The 17,161-nt window shown below is 39.4% G+C and overlaps 1 protein-coding gene across 1 annotated transcript in view; it reads left to right on the forward strand.

Moving 5' to 3' along the window:
* Positions 1–17,161, forward strand: part of DMD (dystrophin) — a 2,235,978-nt gene that overhangs the window by 2,168,043 nt on the left and 50,774 nt on the right. The window contains exons 71-74 of the mRNA XM_052663429.1: positions 612–650; positions 4,976–5,041; positions 6,132–6,197; positions 8,643–8,801. Of these exons, the coding sequence (XP_052519389.1) occupies positions 612–650; positions 4,976–5,041; positions 6,132–6,197; positions 8,643–8,801 (330 nt within the window). The remainder of the gene's footprint in view (positions 1–611; positions 651–4,975; positions 5,042–6,131; positions 6,198–8,642; positions 8,802–17,161) is intronic.

Consider the following 17,161-nt stretch of genomic DNA (forward strand, 5'->3'; position numbering starts at 1 on the left):
CCTATTTCTTTCTTTAGATTTACTGTAGCTGTAAAGAGAAAAGCAAGCTGATGTTCAGTTACCAGTTTCCGTGTCAGTTGTCCCGTGAACAGTGACCCTTTCGAAAAGTTAAACTGTATCTCACAGGGGAAAAAAACCCACCATATTCTGGCTCCCAATTATCTTACAAAGGCTTGTAAGAAATACGGGACTGTTTACAAATGAGTGACTCCAAGATTTCATTTTGATGCTCCCCCCTCACAAATCAGTAGGCGTGTGTCTTTTTGTATCAGATTGTGTGGTCGTAGCTAGTCACTTTTTCCTACTTGAAAGAAAATAATGGTCACAGGAAATGCCTTCACAGTAAGTAGTTATGACTCGCTAGATCCAAGTGATGGTCTTGTCTTCAGCTCTTTTGAACCTTCTCTTCTGTTTTCTGTGACTCTGACGGCAGTCGCACCACTGGTTTTCTTTTAATTCACCTTTCACCTTTGTCTGGCCGTTGCTTTTCATGGTTCATACTTAATTGGGTTTCATTTATTTTGACCTTTCAGTAATTTTTTTTTTTGTGCGTGTGTGTATGGCTGAGTTTGCCTGTGTCTCTCTTCACCACCTCATTTTTTGTTTTGCAGTCCTGTTACTCTGATCAACTTCTGGCCGGTAGACTCTGCGTGAGTACTTGCGCTGAAGGGTGCTGCTAGCACGAACACATTCGCTTGCTTGATTTTTAAAAAATTTTTGTTCTGTTTGTTTTAAGGACATTTTAATTTCCCCTCCTTCCTTTCAAAAATTTTCCCCTGCCGAGACTTTGATGGTGCCCTCTGCCACAGATCAGGAGAGTCAGTGAGGTTTTAGGGTCCTCACCTGGTCAAATGAAAACCAGCAGAAATCGTGGCCTGGAGGTCAAAGTAACATCAAAGAAATTGTTGAGTTGTTAGTTCTGTTCCTGGCAGACATGTTTATATGCTCTTTCCTTGTAAGCAGGGAAGAGCCTTCTGATTACATAATAATATTCTTTAGTCATATTTCTAGAGATTGAGTGCTTTAGGACCTTCAAAAGGATGATGCTTTATTCTTTAGGGCCTGTTATAAGTGGACCATTAAAAACCAGCAAAGTTTGTTTCATGGTATAATGTTGAGTATGGTTGAATAATTTCAGTGAGGCATGTGGCCTTTTTATCAGCTAATGCCATGCTATTTGACTAATCTTATATATATATATATATATATATATATATATATATATATATATATATCTGTGTGTGTGTGTGTATATATATATATATATGAGTTTCTCAGTTTTGACCTACAGTCACTTTGCTCTCTTCTCCAAGCTAAATACCCAACTCATAAACATACATTTACACTGGAAGGAAAGTGTACTGTAGTCTTTGTTATTACTATTGGTGTGTCTTATTAATAATACTAATACTTGATATTAATAAATAATTTATTGACTTATCTCAGAATTTAGAATGTCATTAGAAAACTATAGAGTCTGTGATTTATATATCAGCAAAGTGCATTGTTTTAAAGTTACAGTGTGTGTGGGGGGGTTTATAACAAAATTTTGGTATTTCACAATGTACTTTATTAAAATATTTAAAGTCAGACAGTTCTATTATATATAAGAAGGAAATGACTAATTTGAAAAGTGAACTTATATAAGAATTCAGTTTATCTTTATTGGGTCTTTTTTATTCCACCATATAATTAAAGTAGATCTTTTTAAAAAAATCCTGTCGTGATAAGTACAAACTGTTAATTGAAGTTTATTTGAAGTCTTTATTGGCCTAAAGGAAGTGTGAGGCTTTCCTTTCTTCTTTAAAGCCACATTATTGTGCCCTTTAATTTTGAGATATGGTTACTATATTTGACTTCTTTACTAATTATGCTTAAACAACTTGGGGAGTTATTTAGATTCAGCTATGTTACTTGCTATTGGTAATTATTTTCCCTATCCCAGGTAATCTATATGTTTACAGAAGCTAAAACCTTTCACAAATAAAGAACTTTAAAAAAATAATATACTGAAATTCTCAGCCGGATTGGATCCTGATAAGCAAATGGATTTTCTCTGTGTTGGAATAAGTTCTAACCAACTTAAAAATCCAAAAGACAAATATGCCAAAGGGTAATTTTTTTAAAACACATAGTCAGAGGTAGCACAGCATAATAAAGAATGACTAATTAGAGAGGAAGTTTATTCTATCCATAAGCTAACGAGAAGCATTCAGGGAGTCAGTTTAATGTAACTTATTTTAAGTAGAGGGTGTTTGTCTTTCTGAAAACATTCTTTTTAAAAGTATATTCTCTAACAACTGAAACCTGCCCCCACTTTGCCTTCGCATAAAAAGTATGCTGCATTATTCAGAAATAGTGGGAAATTCTAATTTTGAGGAATAAAACAAACCCAGCAGGCTAAAGTCCCTGTAATATGTGTAATTTTATTAAAGTCTGTATTCATGGGGTGGTAAATAATTTAGAAAATAAATTGTAAAGCTGTTCTCTTGAGGCAGAAGAGTCAGGTCCTAGAGTGCTTTATCTTGCAAGAATTCTATTTGATATTAACAAATCCTATGACAGTGACAGCATTTAGTCCATTCAGGATGGATCATAGAATTTGAAAATTTACTGAGATACAAATCTTTTTTTCCTTAGAGAAAAACCCCTTATCTACCTGGATTTGTCACCTTAGTTGAAAGTACACCTGGCATAAACCTTTTATATTGTTTGTCCACAAGTGACATGGTCAAAGAATATTCTTTGAGCTCTTCTGCCTTGAAAATTTATTAGTGGAGTTGTCACAGATAATGAGAAAATGGTGGTGGAGGGGATGGAATTGACCATTAATACTAACAGGAATAATCCTTCGGGGGATCTATCACTTTATATTTAGGAAGTGAGAAGGGATAACAGTATTCTTACCTTCCCTTGGAAAAGTGCTTAGAAGGCTTTGCATTTAGCTTTGTTTCTGGACTAAGTAGTTTTATACTTTCACTAATTATTGGTTTTTAGATGATTCTTCTCTGACCAGTATTCCCTTTTGGCTCATTTTCTGTTTTCATAAATACCTCCTTTAGTGTGTGTGTGTATATATATATTTTTTAGATTTCTTGGTTTTTATGAGTTCTTTTGCTTAAGCATGCTGTGTTAGGTGCTACATACGTTAATAAGAAAAATAACATGGAAATATCCTCAAGGCTAAGAATTAAAGCTTTGCATAAGATATCCTGTTTAAGATTTTATTAAAGTGCTTTGCAGTTACATGCTGAGCTTTCTTAGTGCAGTTATGCTCCAAGATCTCATGTTTTTTCCTTCTCTACACTACCAAGGTAGTAACTGTTACAGGGGAGAAACACTAATGTGTTTTCCTTGATGGTGGGCTTTTAGCTTCTAAGAAGTATATAATTGAAAGACTGGTCTGTTCTAGGAGATAGGGCTTATAAACCAATTAATCCAAGTACTCAGTTATCTTGACCTGCAGTGAATATTTCCAAGCAAACCTTGGCATTTTTCTAATAATGGACTATTCCAGGGTTTTAACAAACTAGCAGATTATCTCCAAAACTAGAGTGAAGATTTACCTGAATATCTTTGGATCTGCCTGGTAAATTGGGTAGCCATCCTTTTGTTCCCTTATGACAATTTTAGCATCTTTGTAGTTTATTCCAAGTTTGAGTCTGGTGACAATTGACGTAGACAACATTGGTTTCATAAATAAGACATTTATCTCTCAGGCAAGATTTCAGTTCCCTGGTTATGTAGTGTGTTATAACCATTTTATAATTTTGTGTCTTCTTTAAGAAACACAGATTTCTACTATATTTCCTATGTAAACATAGGTAACTACATGTTTTCCTTTTTTTTTTTTAACTGTAAGAAAAAACATGTTCTTCTTAGTGTTCTGACCAAGTTCTTGAATGCTGCTTAGACACTGGACTAAACTAGCCCTTACTGAATAGATCACTGTCGACTTTTGGACTCATGCCTTTACCTAAGGGCATTCTGTGTCAGGCGAGAAATGGAAGAGACCTTTTTGTCCTATTCCAGTTAAAACAAAAAAGCACAAGTCCAAACTGGTTTTCAGAACAGATGGATTTTTTTTTTCCTAAGGTTAATCTGAAAGATACTATAAAAACTTCAAGGATAATTAATAGATCAGGTATGAAAAGGTGAAAACATGTCAACCCTACCAAAATCTTCATCTGTGAAGCCAAAAAAGTAGGGTTTTTTTAACCCACAAAGTAAATAGACTATGAATGCTAATCCTCCTCTCATTTTTCGCTCTGTACATTAGCACACATTGTCCCTAATAAGAAATATTTCAGGTACTGTGACATTCTGTTGAAGTTAGTAGTTCTTTTTTTAAAGCATCACATTATAATTTGGGGCCCTTCAGTTTTACTCTACCAAGTAGCAGTACAGTCCGCTGCTAATGTGGTAGATATATTCCTTCTTTACAAAATTGTGCAGACCAAGACTTCTTGATACATGAAATCTTGGTCACAGACTGCAGTGGCCTCTCCAGAGCTAAAATCATTGACTGCAAATGTACTAGGCAAATGTACAGTTTTCCTTCAGTAAGAAGGCAGCTAAAAATGGCACAGGTGTAAACTGTGTAAAGTTTTAAACCATATACTGCTAACACAATTTCAGAGCTATAGACGATGAGACATGACAAGATAGGAAGACTGAATGTCATGTAGAGACTGTCTCCTTGACCTTTTCTATCATTAAAACTTGCCAGCGAAGTTTGTGATCCCTCCTTGTGGCTTTTGAGAAAAGCAGAAGGATGCCCAATCATCTGTCAAACCTAGCTTGTCAATACCTGATGATCTAAGATATAGAGACAACCAGATGTGTACCTTATTCATAGCTTTAGGCTGAAAGCATTCTAGGCCATGTATATAACAGAACTGTGGGGTGTGTTTTTTTTTTTTTTTTCTCCATTAATGGATCGTATCTGTGACTAATCACATTTTCTGCCTTATAGGCCTGCCTCGTCCCCTCAGCTTTCACACGATGATACTCATTCACGCATTGAACATTATGCTAGCAGGTATGAGACTAGTTGAATGCCAGGCAAAAATTGATTGAAGTAACTAACCAAGGAAAGCTAACCTATAATAATTTTAAACAAATCTTTTCTTTTTTGCCCAATCTTGTCTGATTTCTACTAATCACCTTGCCCTCTAACGTGCATGCCGTTCCAACTGCATGTTGTTTTTGAACACCAATGAGCGCTTCAGTCCAGAACAATCTGCCCTAACCCCGGCCTTTAAACATTTTGAGAGCTTTGTTATGTTCTATATACTGAGCACGTTTAATCAATTGACTTAGAAATCATCTACCCTTCTTAGAAAACTGCTAGACCAGATATAAGTATATGAAGAAATGATACTGTGTTATATGCAGAATACGAAAGCATTGGCTTTGATTTCTGTGTGTATTTGACAAAATGTGGTGTAAAGAAGAGAATCATTACTTTTCCTAATCCTTGGACCTTTCTGTCTCACGTTCTTTGTGTTTGAGGTAACTTTTATATCTAAGAACTAAATTGCTAATTGTAAAATATGCCTGTTAAGTACATCTGTTAAGAGTTTGGTTACCTTTCAAGTTGTAAAAAGACTATTATTGTTTGAGGTGAAGGAGGTTTTTAATGGTAAAAATTGGTGGCAGAATGTGTAGAGAGCTGACTGTGAATTATCTTCTATCAATATTTTAACTGCTGAATGTGTTTATCAACCATGGGATGTATTAACTAGCTATGTATCATTCTGTCATCAGTGGAAAGCTTTAATTGTCTTTAAAAACACATGGGGTAGTGGAAGGTATGGAGTGTGTTTGTTGTTAAGGAAGCTTGTCCCATGAAAACAGAGGCCTCTTCTCAGCGAAAGGAAGATCAACCTGTGGAGGAAAAAAGAATGCAACTTCTCTTGTAATTTAACATAAATGTAAAGCTGCTTAACTAGCTGGGGTCCACCACTCACCTCAAATAGCTAGGCCAACACACACATCCTTTAAATATGAAGGATTCCTTTCTCCTCTTGACATGAGTTATCCTTTAGTTTTCAGGAATGTTCGATTAGGTCTTGAGTAGAGTCTAAGAAGTCACAGAAGTTTTAATGAGCTTTTACGTTTTTTATCAGGCTAGCAGAAATGGAAAACAGCAGTGGATCTTATCTAAATGATAGCATCTCTCCTAATGAGAGCATGTAAGTATCCTGTCTCTTTTTACAAAATGTTCCTGACCATGAAATTGCTTGGAGGGATTTAGACATAGGGTAGCACAGAAGATAGGAATTAGCATTTATATTCATTAGATCTTTCTGAGAGACGCTCATTGGCTTTTTTTTCTTTAACTCTTGGCATCCCAACACAGAATGAGCTCCTCCTAACTGTGGCACAAATGTTCTCAGACATTTTGCCTTCCCCCTCATTCAGTGCTGTACTGTCACAAATTGCAGGGTCTCAAACACCGAAACTGTATGAAATGTTTACTCTTTGCCCGAACCTGTGGGATTTTTAAAGGGACTGGATGTTAATTTTTCAAGTGATAGCTCCATCCATGGGCAGTAGAACTATAATCTTGGAATAGCTGCACTGGTATTCCCATGGGGTAGCTAGATGGGCATTTTCCTGTAGAGAACCTGGCTAGCAGGGTTTCTTTTGCGATTGAGCGTCTTCATGAGCTAAACAAACTGAAGCAGTCTTGTGAAGGGTTTCAGGAGAGGATGTATAAATTGAGGTCACGGTTTTGTAGTGGGATGATACCCCAGGCCTGTCCAATTCAAAGAAGACGAGAGAGTGGTGTTCAGAGTGGCAGAGAACACAGCGATGGCAGGGGAACAGAGCCTTCATTACAGAGTAAGGGTAGTATTGACCATAAGGAGTACTGAGGAGTCCTGCCGTGAACCGAGAGCCTGAGGTGGAGGGAGCAGATTGAGAAGCTTCTATGGAGGACAAACTGAGAACTGAAGAGACAACTTACAGAGATGAAATCTAGTCAAGGTACAATGATGGTGTTAGTTTCCTAAGTAACGGATGTCTCACCATTTTGTCATAGAGAATCTAGGCAAAGGGAAAAATGGTAAATTTATCACATGTACTTGGTGTGGCAACCCACAGTCACAGTCAAATGAGAAACAGCCTGTATAAGAATTAGACTGAAGGCAATAGTACCCAAGTAGCACTTATACATTGCTGGTTATTGAAGACCTGAGAATAAGTCATCTCCTCTGGTACATAAAGGTGATCAAGGTGATAATAGAGTCAACACTCAGCCATTCGTAGTTATACTAAACAAAAAAGCCTTTGCCCACAAATAAAACTGTGGTACATTCTCTTTCTGAGCTGTGGAGGAAAGTATTAATAGCATTAATATATAAACTACTTTGACAGAAAGATATGTAAACAAAGAATCAACTAAATGTAAGCAAGCTGAATGATTTGGTTCTTTGGATCACTGATTTGAATGTTAGAAGCTGTAGGACATTCACAGTGCTTCCAGTTGTATCTGTGTAAGAATGGCTGCCATTCATTGACTGCCCAAGAGAACAGCAAGAGAAGTGGAATTATAACTATCTGTTGTAATTAAACATGGGAAGTCCTCACAATACACCTTCAGAATTTGGGAAGAGGGCTAACAGATTAGCTGGCCAAACTGCGTTTGGTTTATTTTTAAGCAAAATTTAGCTGTAGCTTATTCTGAGGGCATAGTATCCATTCTGACTCAGTGTTGCTTGGGAATAACATGAAATCTTAGGGTCAGGTCAGGGGAAGAGGTTTGGTAGATGGGTTGACTTAACTTAAATGTTTATTTTTAACACCCAGTCAGTATTTTAATTTTAACGTACCAACCAGTTATCTGACCTGATGGACCAAGATCATTTAAATTAGGAGGATTTTTTCCCCAAGTATCCGAAATTTTTTCAGCTCCCAGTCAGAGATGAGAAAAGGAAATTAAACAGGTGTGGAGAGGGAAATATTAACGTATCATCTTATTGATGTCTAGCCAGAAACAAAGGGTTTTAGCCTCTCATTAAGAACAGGATGAATTTCTTGTAACTCGGAGGTATGCAGGCTTTTCAGGAGCTACAGGCAGTGCATTTAGAAAATAATTTCTCTTGTGTATTAGAGAATCCCTGGATATAAAGAAAGATGGCAGCTGCCTCCCAAAATACAAGCCTTTGGCCTCTTTGTTCCTGAAGATTAGTCTTTCGAAGCTGCTCTAAGGGATGAGTTGTTCAGTCCTCTTTCAATTAGTCACGTTAATGGCTCTTTTTTTTTTTTTTTCCCTGCTGATTTTTGTTTTTCTAGCTAAACAATAATTGAATGAAATAGTCATTTAATGTATAGTTTCATTATTGTTACCATCCTGCTTCAGTGGGGTTAAGAAATTCAAGCCATTGATTTACTCATGTAAATCGACCACCCAGATTCGATGGAAAATCTGAGCAAGAAACACTTGAAATTGTTACCAATAGGAGGGTAGAACCACAACCTCAAGAGTATCAAAATGTCTTTAAAAGCAGGAAAAAGGGTCTAATTAATTGTTAAGAGCAAATAACTGTTTCAATTTTAAAGTAGACGCCCGAGTCCCTGCCCCCCAAAGCAAAATAAGGGGGGAAAAAACCAAAACCTTTGATTTTATTTTCCAGAGATGATGAACATTTGTTAATCCAGCATTACTGCCAAAGTTTGAACCAGGACTCCCCCCTGAGCCAGCCTCGTAGTCCTGCCCAGATCTTGATTTCCTTAGAGAGTGAGGAAAGAGGGGAGCTAGAGAGAATCCTAGCAGATCTTGAGGAAGAAAACAGGTGAGTTTTCTTTCTAGCTTTGTCATTGGGATGCAGAGCACATACACTTGCACACATAGAAAAGTGCCAGGAATCTTCACTCAGAGTCATTCTATGTCTAACTGTTTTCTCCAATAATCTGTTTAGCTCCATTTACAGAGTCTCTTTTTTTTTGTCATCTGAAAGAAGAAAATGAATGTAATAGCATAAGTATGAATTCATATATTAGATATTAAAGAAATGAATGCTCATGGTGGTATTTGATTTGCTGCATGTATTTTAGAGGCTTTGATCTCATATTTGAGAATAGAGTTTAAGAACAAAGTAGGTCATTTAATTTTCTGATGATACAATTTGTACATGTGTTTGGCCATATTACCTATCTTAAAGCATTTAAGAAAGTAGGCTCACTGGTCATATTTGGGGATGAATTAGTTCATCTTATTTTCCATCATCAAATATAGAAATCATTTATGCTCACCATCCTAGCAGATTAGTGAGATAATTCTAGTTGTCAGTCATCACTTGAAAAAGATGTTCATGGGAAAAGACAAATTATAAAAGTTAAAAAAAAATTTTATAACTCTACAGAGGACAAAGATGTAAAGGTTTGGCATGTTGTGTGGCATCAGGATGATGTGAATCATTGGACTTTGCTTTTGTGTTATGTGTATGACATCACAGGGCCCTTGCTTAAGAAAGGCTTTTGCACGTGATCAGTTCCAACTCAGTGGCTTTTGCATGTGATCACTTCTAACTCAGTGTGCCTTCTTTAGACAGATGCCACCAGGCAGGTCTCTAAAGGAGCAGCGGCTCAAATTTGTGGGACTTGAGTACCTTCATGTCTTTGGTTTAGCCCAAGGCACGAAGACGTCTTCATCTTGGCAACACAGTATGTCTGAGAACCAAGTGCCCTTGGGGACTGTGTCACCTGAAGATGAAAAGGCAAACTGCCATTCATCCATTGCTTGCTGCTGCCCCAGGCCTCTGTGTAGCCCTCGGTACCTCTGACCTGTGGCCAGAGCTCCTTGTCTGGCCGGCTTGCCCCTAGTCTCTCTCACCCCCCAGTATATCCTCCATACTGATGGTAGTTGTGCATCTTCCCAGTACCAAGAGCCGTCACGGCATTCTTCCTTGACTGGATTTCTGCATCTTTTTTAAAAAACCTAGCTTCTCAGCTGGACATTTTCAGCCTTCCACAATTTTCTCTTGACCTGGTTTTTTACACTGTCGTCATCTTGTGTACCTAGATTCTGGCTGTGCTTATTGTAACTACTGTTTCTGAATGCATCCTGCTCTCATCCACTTTCAGGGTTCCGCTCAAGCTTGCTTCTTAGCCTAGCTGCCATCCTCCATGCCATTGCTCAGAATGATTTTCCCCACCAAGCTCCTAGCAGATGGGGCTGCATTTGGAAATAATCTGTCATTTGTCTAGTTCACAGGGTTGCAAAGAGTTGGACATGACTTAGCGACTGAATAACAACAACAAATTAGATGTCTTTCAGGGTAAAGTGGTTATCACTGTACAAATCGGTCCCTGCGTTTGGAAGTAATCTGTCATTTGTCTAGATCCTCATAATACCTTGGATCTTTCTCCATGAACTTTGTTTCAGTTAGCTTTTTTATCAGCTACCCGCCACTGTCCCCCCCCCCCAACCCCGGCACCCCACCTCTCTTTAATGGAGACAGTGAATGCCTTTGGAATAAGGACTGTGTCTTAATCATGTTAATGTCCCCTATCGTGCTTAGCACAGTGTGACTATTTAGTGGGTTCTCCAGAAATTTTTGGTAAAAGCCTGAGGCAAGAATACAGAGAAGAGATCACACAGGTACCATTCAGGAGGTAATACTGAGCATTCTGTTGGTTTTAATGGTAACATTATTTGGGGCTTTATATGTAGGACTGACAGTGAATATCATGGTAGATAAAACCTTTCCCTCTACTGTATTGAGTATCATTAGTATTCATTTATGTTAAGTCTTTAATTATTTTAGGAATCAAAGTCAAATAGGAATAAAAGCTGGTATTGGTATTATAAATAGAATTTGATGTTACTCAGGGCTAAGGATATTTTTCTACTATGTGAATGTCCGTTGTGCCTATGTCTTTCTATTTCATTGGTCAAGAGTTCTGTTTTATTACTGCTGCACCTTCCCTCCATACCATTACAACCAGGCCAAGGAGTATTGGTGAAGAGTACTGAAACTATCATTTGTATTAGCATTTCATCATTTTCACAGCACTGCAATGCATTTTGGGCCATTTCTTCTTCCTAAAAGTGCTATGTAGAAGATTGATAAGAAAACGTAGGTTGAGAGGGGTTCAAATGCCTTGACCTAAATTTCAGACAGCCAGTAGCAGAACCAACTCCAGATCCAGATTTTCTGACTAAGAATAGTCAACTCTACCTTGTGCCCTAGCATAAAGAAGAGTCATCTTATATAAGTATCATTTACATAGAATTGTAGCACATTCCATGGAAGGTACTTACACTGGAGGGAATATTTTTAGGACTACACATGAATAAACCTGTCCATCTACCTGTGGCATAGTGATAACCACTTTACCCCAAAAGACATCTAATTTGTTGTTGTTCAGTCACTAAGCCATGTCCGACTCTTTGTGACCCCATGGACTGCAGCATGCCAGGCCTCCCTGTCCGTCACTATCTCCTGGAGTTTGCTTAAATTCATGTCCATTGAGTTGGTGATGCTTTCTAAGCATCTCATCCTCTGCCGCCCTCTTCTCCTCCTGCCCTCAGTCTTTCCTAACATCAGGGTCTTTTCCAAAGAGTCAGCTCTTCGCGTCAGGTGGCCAAAGTATTGGAGCTTCAGCATCAGTCCTTCCAATGAATATTCAGGACTGATTTCCTTTAGGATTGACTGGTTTGATCTCCTTGCTGTCCAAGGGATTCTCAAAAATCTTCTCTGGCCCCACCATTCAAAAGCATCACACAAAGTATCCAAGGCCATTCCCTTAAAATGAAATGGTATGTTCTCTGAAAGAAAGAAAAAAGAAAATATTCCAGGGCTGCTAAGAAATCCAAAATCAATCTGGTGTTGGTGCCGGTCTTTCTGTAAGTTATCTTGACCCTCAACTAAAGGTCAGGATGAGCTCCTTTCTTTCTCTGCTTTGTCATGTCTTCACTTCATACCAATCCCAAAGAAATGTGTCTGCAGCAAGGGTCGCCAACCTCTGGGCCGTGGACCAGTACCTCCTGTCAGATCAGTGGCAGCAAAAGCGCTTGAATCATCCCAAAACCACTCCCATGCACCCCTGGTCTGTGCAAAAACTATCTTCCACAAACTCAGTCCCTGGTACCAAAAAGGTTGGGGACCGCTGCTCTGCTGAGCTCCTCCTGAAAGTAGCCTCTGGTTTTCTTTGCTCTAGCCTCTCCTGTCTTCTTGCACTTCTTCTCAAAGAGCTTCAGAGAGCCATAGCTTTGTCTTCATGATCCGACTTCAGTGTTGCCTAAGGAGCCTGTAATTTACCATTTCCTGTCCTTCCTCTGAGAGAACCCAGGAGGTCATTAGTTGCCCACCAAGCTGGCTGTATTTCCCTAGTCAAATTGGCTGCATAATTGAACGAATACAAGCACACATTTAGAGCAAATGGGAAAGGATATTGAAAACTGAGAGTGTCTTGGGTCCTTTGGACATATGTCTATGGGTACTTTGTGTTCCTTTATTCTGTAGCAAGGGCTTATCTCCAAAGGACAGCAAAGGAAGGAGGCTTGAAGATCTCTGTTCCTGACTAGATATGTTACTGAATTCTGTTATTCTTATTCATGACACCTCCCCACTATCACCTTGGAAAACAGAAAATGGCTAATTAGGAAGTGTCCTGGGGGTATCTTATCTCTGTCTTTAGAATTCCATTTCTCCCAATTGTTGCACATAGCATTCAATAAATATTTGTTGAATAAATTAATGAATAAATGAATGGAAATGAAGCTGAATTTATTTTCATTGTTACACTCTTGCATGTAGTTTTGTTGAAAACTCTTCTTAAAACCTAATTTCATAGAGAAAAGCCTTTTGGAAGCTTTTCTTCCACTTGCTTTTTAGAATACTTCCCCTTTTTAAATGTCTTTGATGAGCACCAAGCATTGCTTTGTCATAAATTTAGAATGCTCAAAATTCATTTTCCAAATCCTAAGCCCTGCCTGTCTCCACCCTCCTCCCCAGCATTCTCTGATTCGTGGCTTATGCCACAAAGATGAGGTGAAAACTCTGAGCAGAAGCTAAGTCTGACTCAGAATTTTCTCAATAGCATCTCTCATAAATTTGGGTGACTAGTGACTTCTACAGTCTGTAATGTTTCGCTTTTGCATAATGTCTCTCGAGCCCAGTTGGATGTTGAGAATTAGTTCCACTGTGTGTCTTTGGCATTTCAAACTCAAAGTTTGCTTTTTTTCATGCATAGATGAAAGCCTGCAATCTCCTGACTTAAATCTGTAATGTCAAATTCCAAGGTATTTTTCTCTGCACTGTCTAAATGAACTCAGACTTGCTATGAGATTCTAGGTACAACCCTGGCAATGAAAAAAGTAACCGTTATGAAAGACAAAACCTCATTGTCATTCTGCTGCCTGCACATCAAATTGATTAGATTGTTCCCAAGTCTAAAAGGAGGGTAAATACTAACCAGATTCACTGCAAAGTCTATAGTTAATTAAGATGGTTAGTAGATATTATATGGTGCCAGGGGAATCTGGACTTCTAGCACCTACTCAGTACCTTTCATATGTCTTGTTGTTGGGCAGCCAGTCATTATGCAGCCTAAATGTGAGTATTCCCTTGATCCTTTTCATTCCTCCAATGGCTATGTAAGATCGTTAATGTTATATTCAGAGATGTTCAAGATTGGCTACTTACACCACTGAATTAAACTAGCTGGTGATCATAATCCTGTTGCTTTCCCTTACAAATGACGTGATGACGGGGCCAGAGTCTGGTGGTTTTCAATCTTCACAGTCTCAGGACATCTTTATTCCATGTTCCTTTCTTAGGTCTTTGTGCGAGACTCACATGATGGTGAGGAAATGGCCAAGATGAAGCTAAAGGGGGTCATGAGTGGGCATTCCGCCACAGAGATGTTGGGGGGAACAGCACGGGTTGTTTGGAAACTGTAAACTGTGGTGTGTCTTCTGTGACAAGGCAGGGAATGGGACAAGATGAAGCCAGACAGGTCAGCAAGGCCAGGTGGGGATGGACAAAGATGTGATGAGGTGCTGAGGAGTAGGGGCCTCCTGCACGCCCCCGCACACCAGAGTGAGCCAGGATTGATCCTGTTAGACTTATATGCGTGACTCAGCAGCTGTGTGTGTGGATGGGGGCGGGAGGGGGTGAGGACTTTGAAAAGCACAATCCTGGAAGAAGTCATATTGGCAAGGACCATGGAAGCCCAGGAAAGAGATAAGGAAGGGCCTACAGGAAGGTAATAGAAGAGGGGTGAGGGATATTTGGGGGGAGGGGTAGGGCTGTGTGGCTGGCTGGTTAGTTGGAACTGGGGAGGGAAAGAATGAGCCCGAATTCTGGCTGAGGCACAGCAAGGTTTGTGGGCAGCTGGGACTGACAACTCAGGAGGAGCTGTCTACTGATGAATTGAGAGCTTGCCCTTCGATTCAGCAGGATTTATCGAGGGCCTTCCTCAAGGTCGAGTCACTGGAAGATGGTGAATGGGGTGCAGAAGACATCGAGTTTGAGGTTCTGGTGATGTTGTTGTTTGTTGAGTTGCTAAATCATCTCCAACTCTTTGTGACTCTATGGAGTCTATAGCCCGCCAGGCCCCCCATCCATGGGATTCTCCAGGCAAGAATCCTGGAGTGGGTTGCCATTTCCTTCTCCAGGGGATCTTCTCAACCCAGGAATTGAACCCGGGTCTCCTGTACTGCAGGCAGATTCTTTACCATCTGAGCCACCAGGGAAACCCAGTCAGGAGCACCTCTGAAAATGCTGTTGTAGGTGACGAACTCTGGGTAAGGAACAAGGGTGAGGAAGGTAACAGTGCGTGGTCACTGTCTAGTAGACGTCATTGGTATGTTCTGATTCTCATAGCTGGTCTTTACAGTTTTATAAGTTGGAAAGAGCAGTATATGAGACATTTAATGAAATTGGGGCCTCGTGCCACTTGGCAATATGAGCCCCCAAAACAAAGGGCTCCAGAACCTTTTAAGATAAAGGGAGCTAGTTTCGCCACATACATCAGACCACCAATATCTTTCATGGCAAGAGAAGCTGAAGGACATACCTACTGCATTTACTAAGCTTGCCTCAGGCTGGGAGGACAGTTGCATGGGGCGGGGTCACCATGATTCAGAGGCTCAGTTTCCAACTAAGCAACCCAGTAACCCAAGGTTCCTTCAGTTTATCCTGAGTTAATCAAAGCTCAGGGGGACCAGTTCATCCTATCCCATTCATGGATGTGGATGAATGACGTTGAATGACAATTTATTTCCTCCTTTATCTGAGCTCTCCCTCTTTTTAACTGTCTTGTTACACTAAATGTGTTAATGTGACCCTCAGCCTTTTTGGGGAGCAGCCTGAGGTTTTTTTGAAGAAAATTTTCTTTTTCACAGTAAAGAGGGTTTTAATGTGCATATTATAATCCTCTGTAAACAGACAATTTAACTTACATTCCAGTCTTTTTTTTTTAATTGAAGTGTAGATGATTTACAATATTGTGTTTCAGGTGTATAGCAAAGTAATTCAAGTATGTGTGTATGTGTGTACTTTTTGCCATTATAGGTTATCACAAGATACTGTATATAGTTCCCTACGCTATACGGTAAATCCTTATTGTTTATTTTATATATGGTAGTATCTGTTAATCCCAAACTGTACTTTATCCCTCCCTCTCTTCCCTTTTGGTAACTATAGGTTTGGTTTCTATGTCTGTGAGTCTGTTTCTGTTCTGTAAATAAGTTCATTTGTACTGTTTCTTAAATTCCACATATAAGTGATATATTAGTCTTTGTCTGACTTCATTTAGTATGATAATCTCTAGGTCCATCCATGTTGTTGCAAATGGCATTATTTCGCTCTTTTTTATGGCTGAGTAATATTCCATTGTGTGTGTATGTACCACATCTTCTTTATCCATTTGTCTGTTGATGGACAACAGCCTGAAGTTTTAGGTGCAAATACTCATTCTGTTTAAGTGGGAAATACATGTTTTTTAAAGATTGGAGGTATCACTCCATTTTAGGGTCTTGTGTCTTAGATATCTTGGAAATGATAACAAAAGTAAAACTGGTGAGCTTAGACCTTGGCACAGGAAATTAGATAGGCATAAGGATTGCTTTGGGCTTCCCTGGTGGCTCACCAGTAAAGAACCTGCCTGCCCATGCAGGAGACACTGGTTTGATCCTTGGATTGGGAAGATCCCTGGAGAAGGAAATGGCAACCCACTCTAGTATTCTTGCCTGGAAAGTCCGATGGACAGAGGAGCCTGGCAGGCTACGGTACATGGGGTCACAAAAGAGTAGGACACAACTTAAGTGACTGAACAACAAGGATTGCTTCATCTCAGAGAAAAACCTAAGTAACCCCTCCAGTGATAACAGTATTCACGATTTACCGGTATAGCTATCATCTTCCTAGAACAGGCTGGATAAAAGCTGAAGTTCTTACAAGCCAGCTTCCCTTTTAGATCCTCCATGAAGACCCTCATCCTTCTTGTAGCTTTTATTACCAGACCATCGTGCTACAGTAACACTGACTATAGTCTTAACTTTCTTTAGTTACGTTCCAAGCCTGAGGATATCATTCCACACAACTCACCAGATAGTTAGTGAATACTTAATGTGTTTTTCAAAGTGCCAAGACAGCAAAAAGGGATAAGCCTTGATTCTTACTCTCATGGAGCTCAAAATGTAATAAAAGAGACATTAACATGTAAACAACTAAGTGTAACCCTGTATTGTAAGCGCTTGTATTGAAGACAGTTGAAGAAAGGCTGAGTCAGAGTTTTCCAGGCTGAGAGAGGGAGTAAGGATGAGCCTTCCAGTCTGCTGAGACCATGAGTTATGTGTGTTCAGAGCACAGGAGGGAAAGAACAAGAGAGTAGTGGAATGGTAGCTGGAGATCACTGTTGAAAGGGTTTTTCATGTCAGACAAAGGAATTTGTATTTATCCTATATGCAGTTGAGCAGTGAGGGCTTTTTGAGGAGGAGATGATGGAGAAAAATGATTGTAGACAGGGAGCTAAAGCCATGGAGACTGGCAGAAGGACAGTGCAACAGTTCGTTGAAAGATGGCCAGGTTCTTAACTAAGGATCCCTTACGCAAGTGAAGAGGGGCTGAAGAAATGGGAAGGTCACTGGATGAATGAGGCCAGGGAAGGTGAGAGAAGGAGGAATGGGGCAGTCTGAATTTTT

Source organism: Budorcas taxicolor, chromosome X, assembly GCF_023091745.1.
Source record: "Budorcas taxicolor isolate Tak-1 chromosome X, Takin1.1, whole genome shotgun sequence".
NCBI classification, from domain to species: domain Eukaryota; kingdom Metazoa; phylum Chordata; class Mammalia; order Artiodactyla; family Bovidae; genus Budorcas; species Budorcas taxicolor.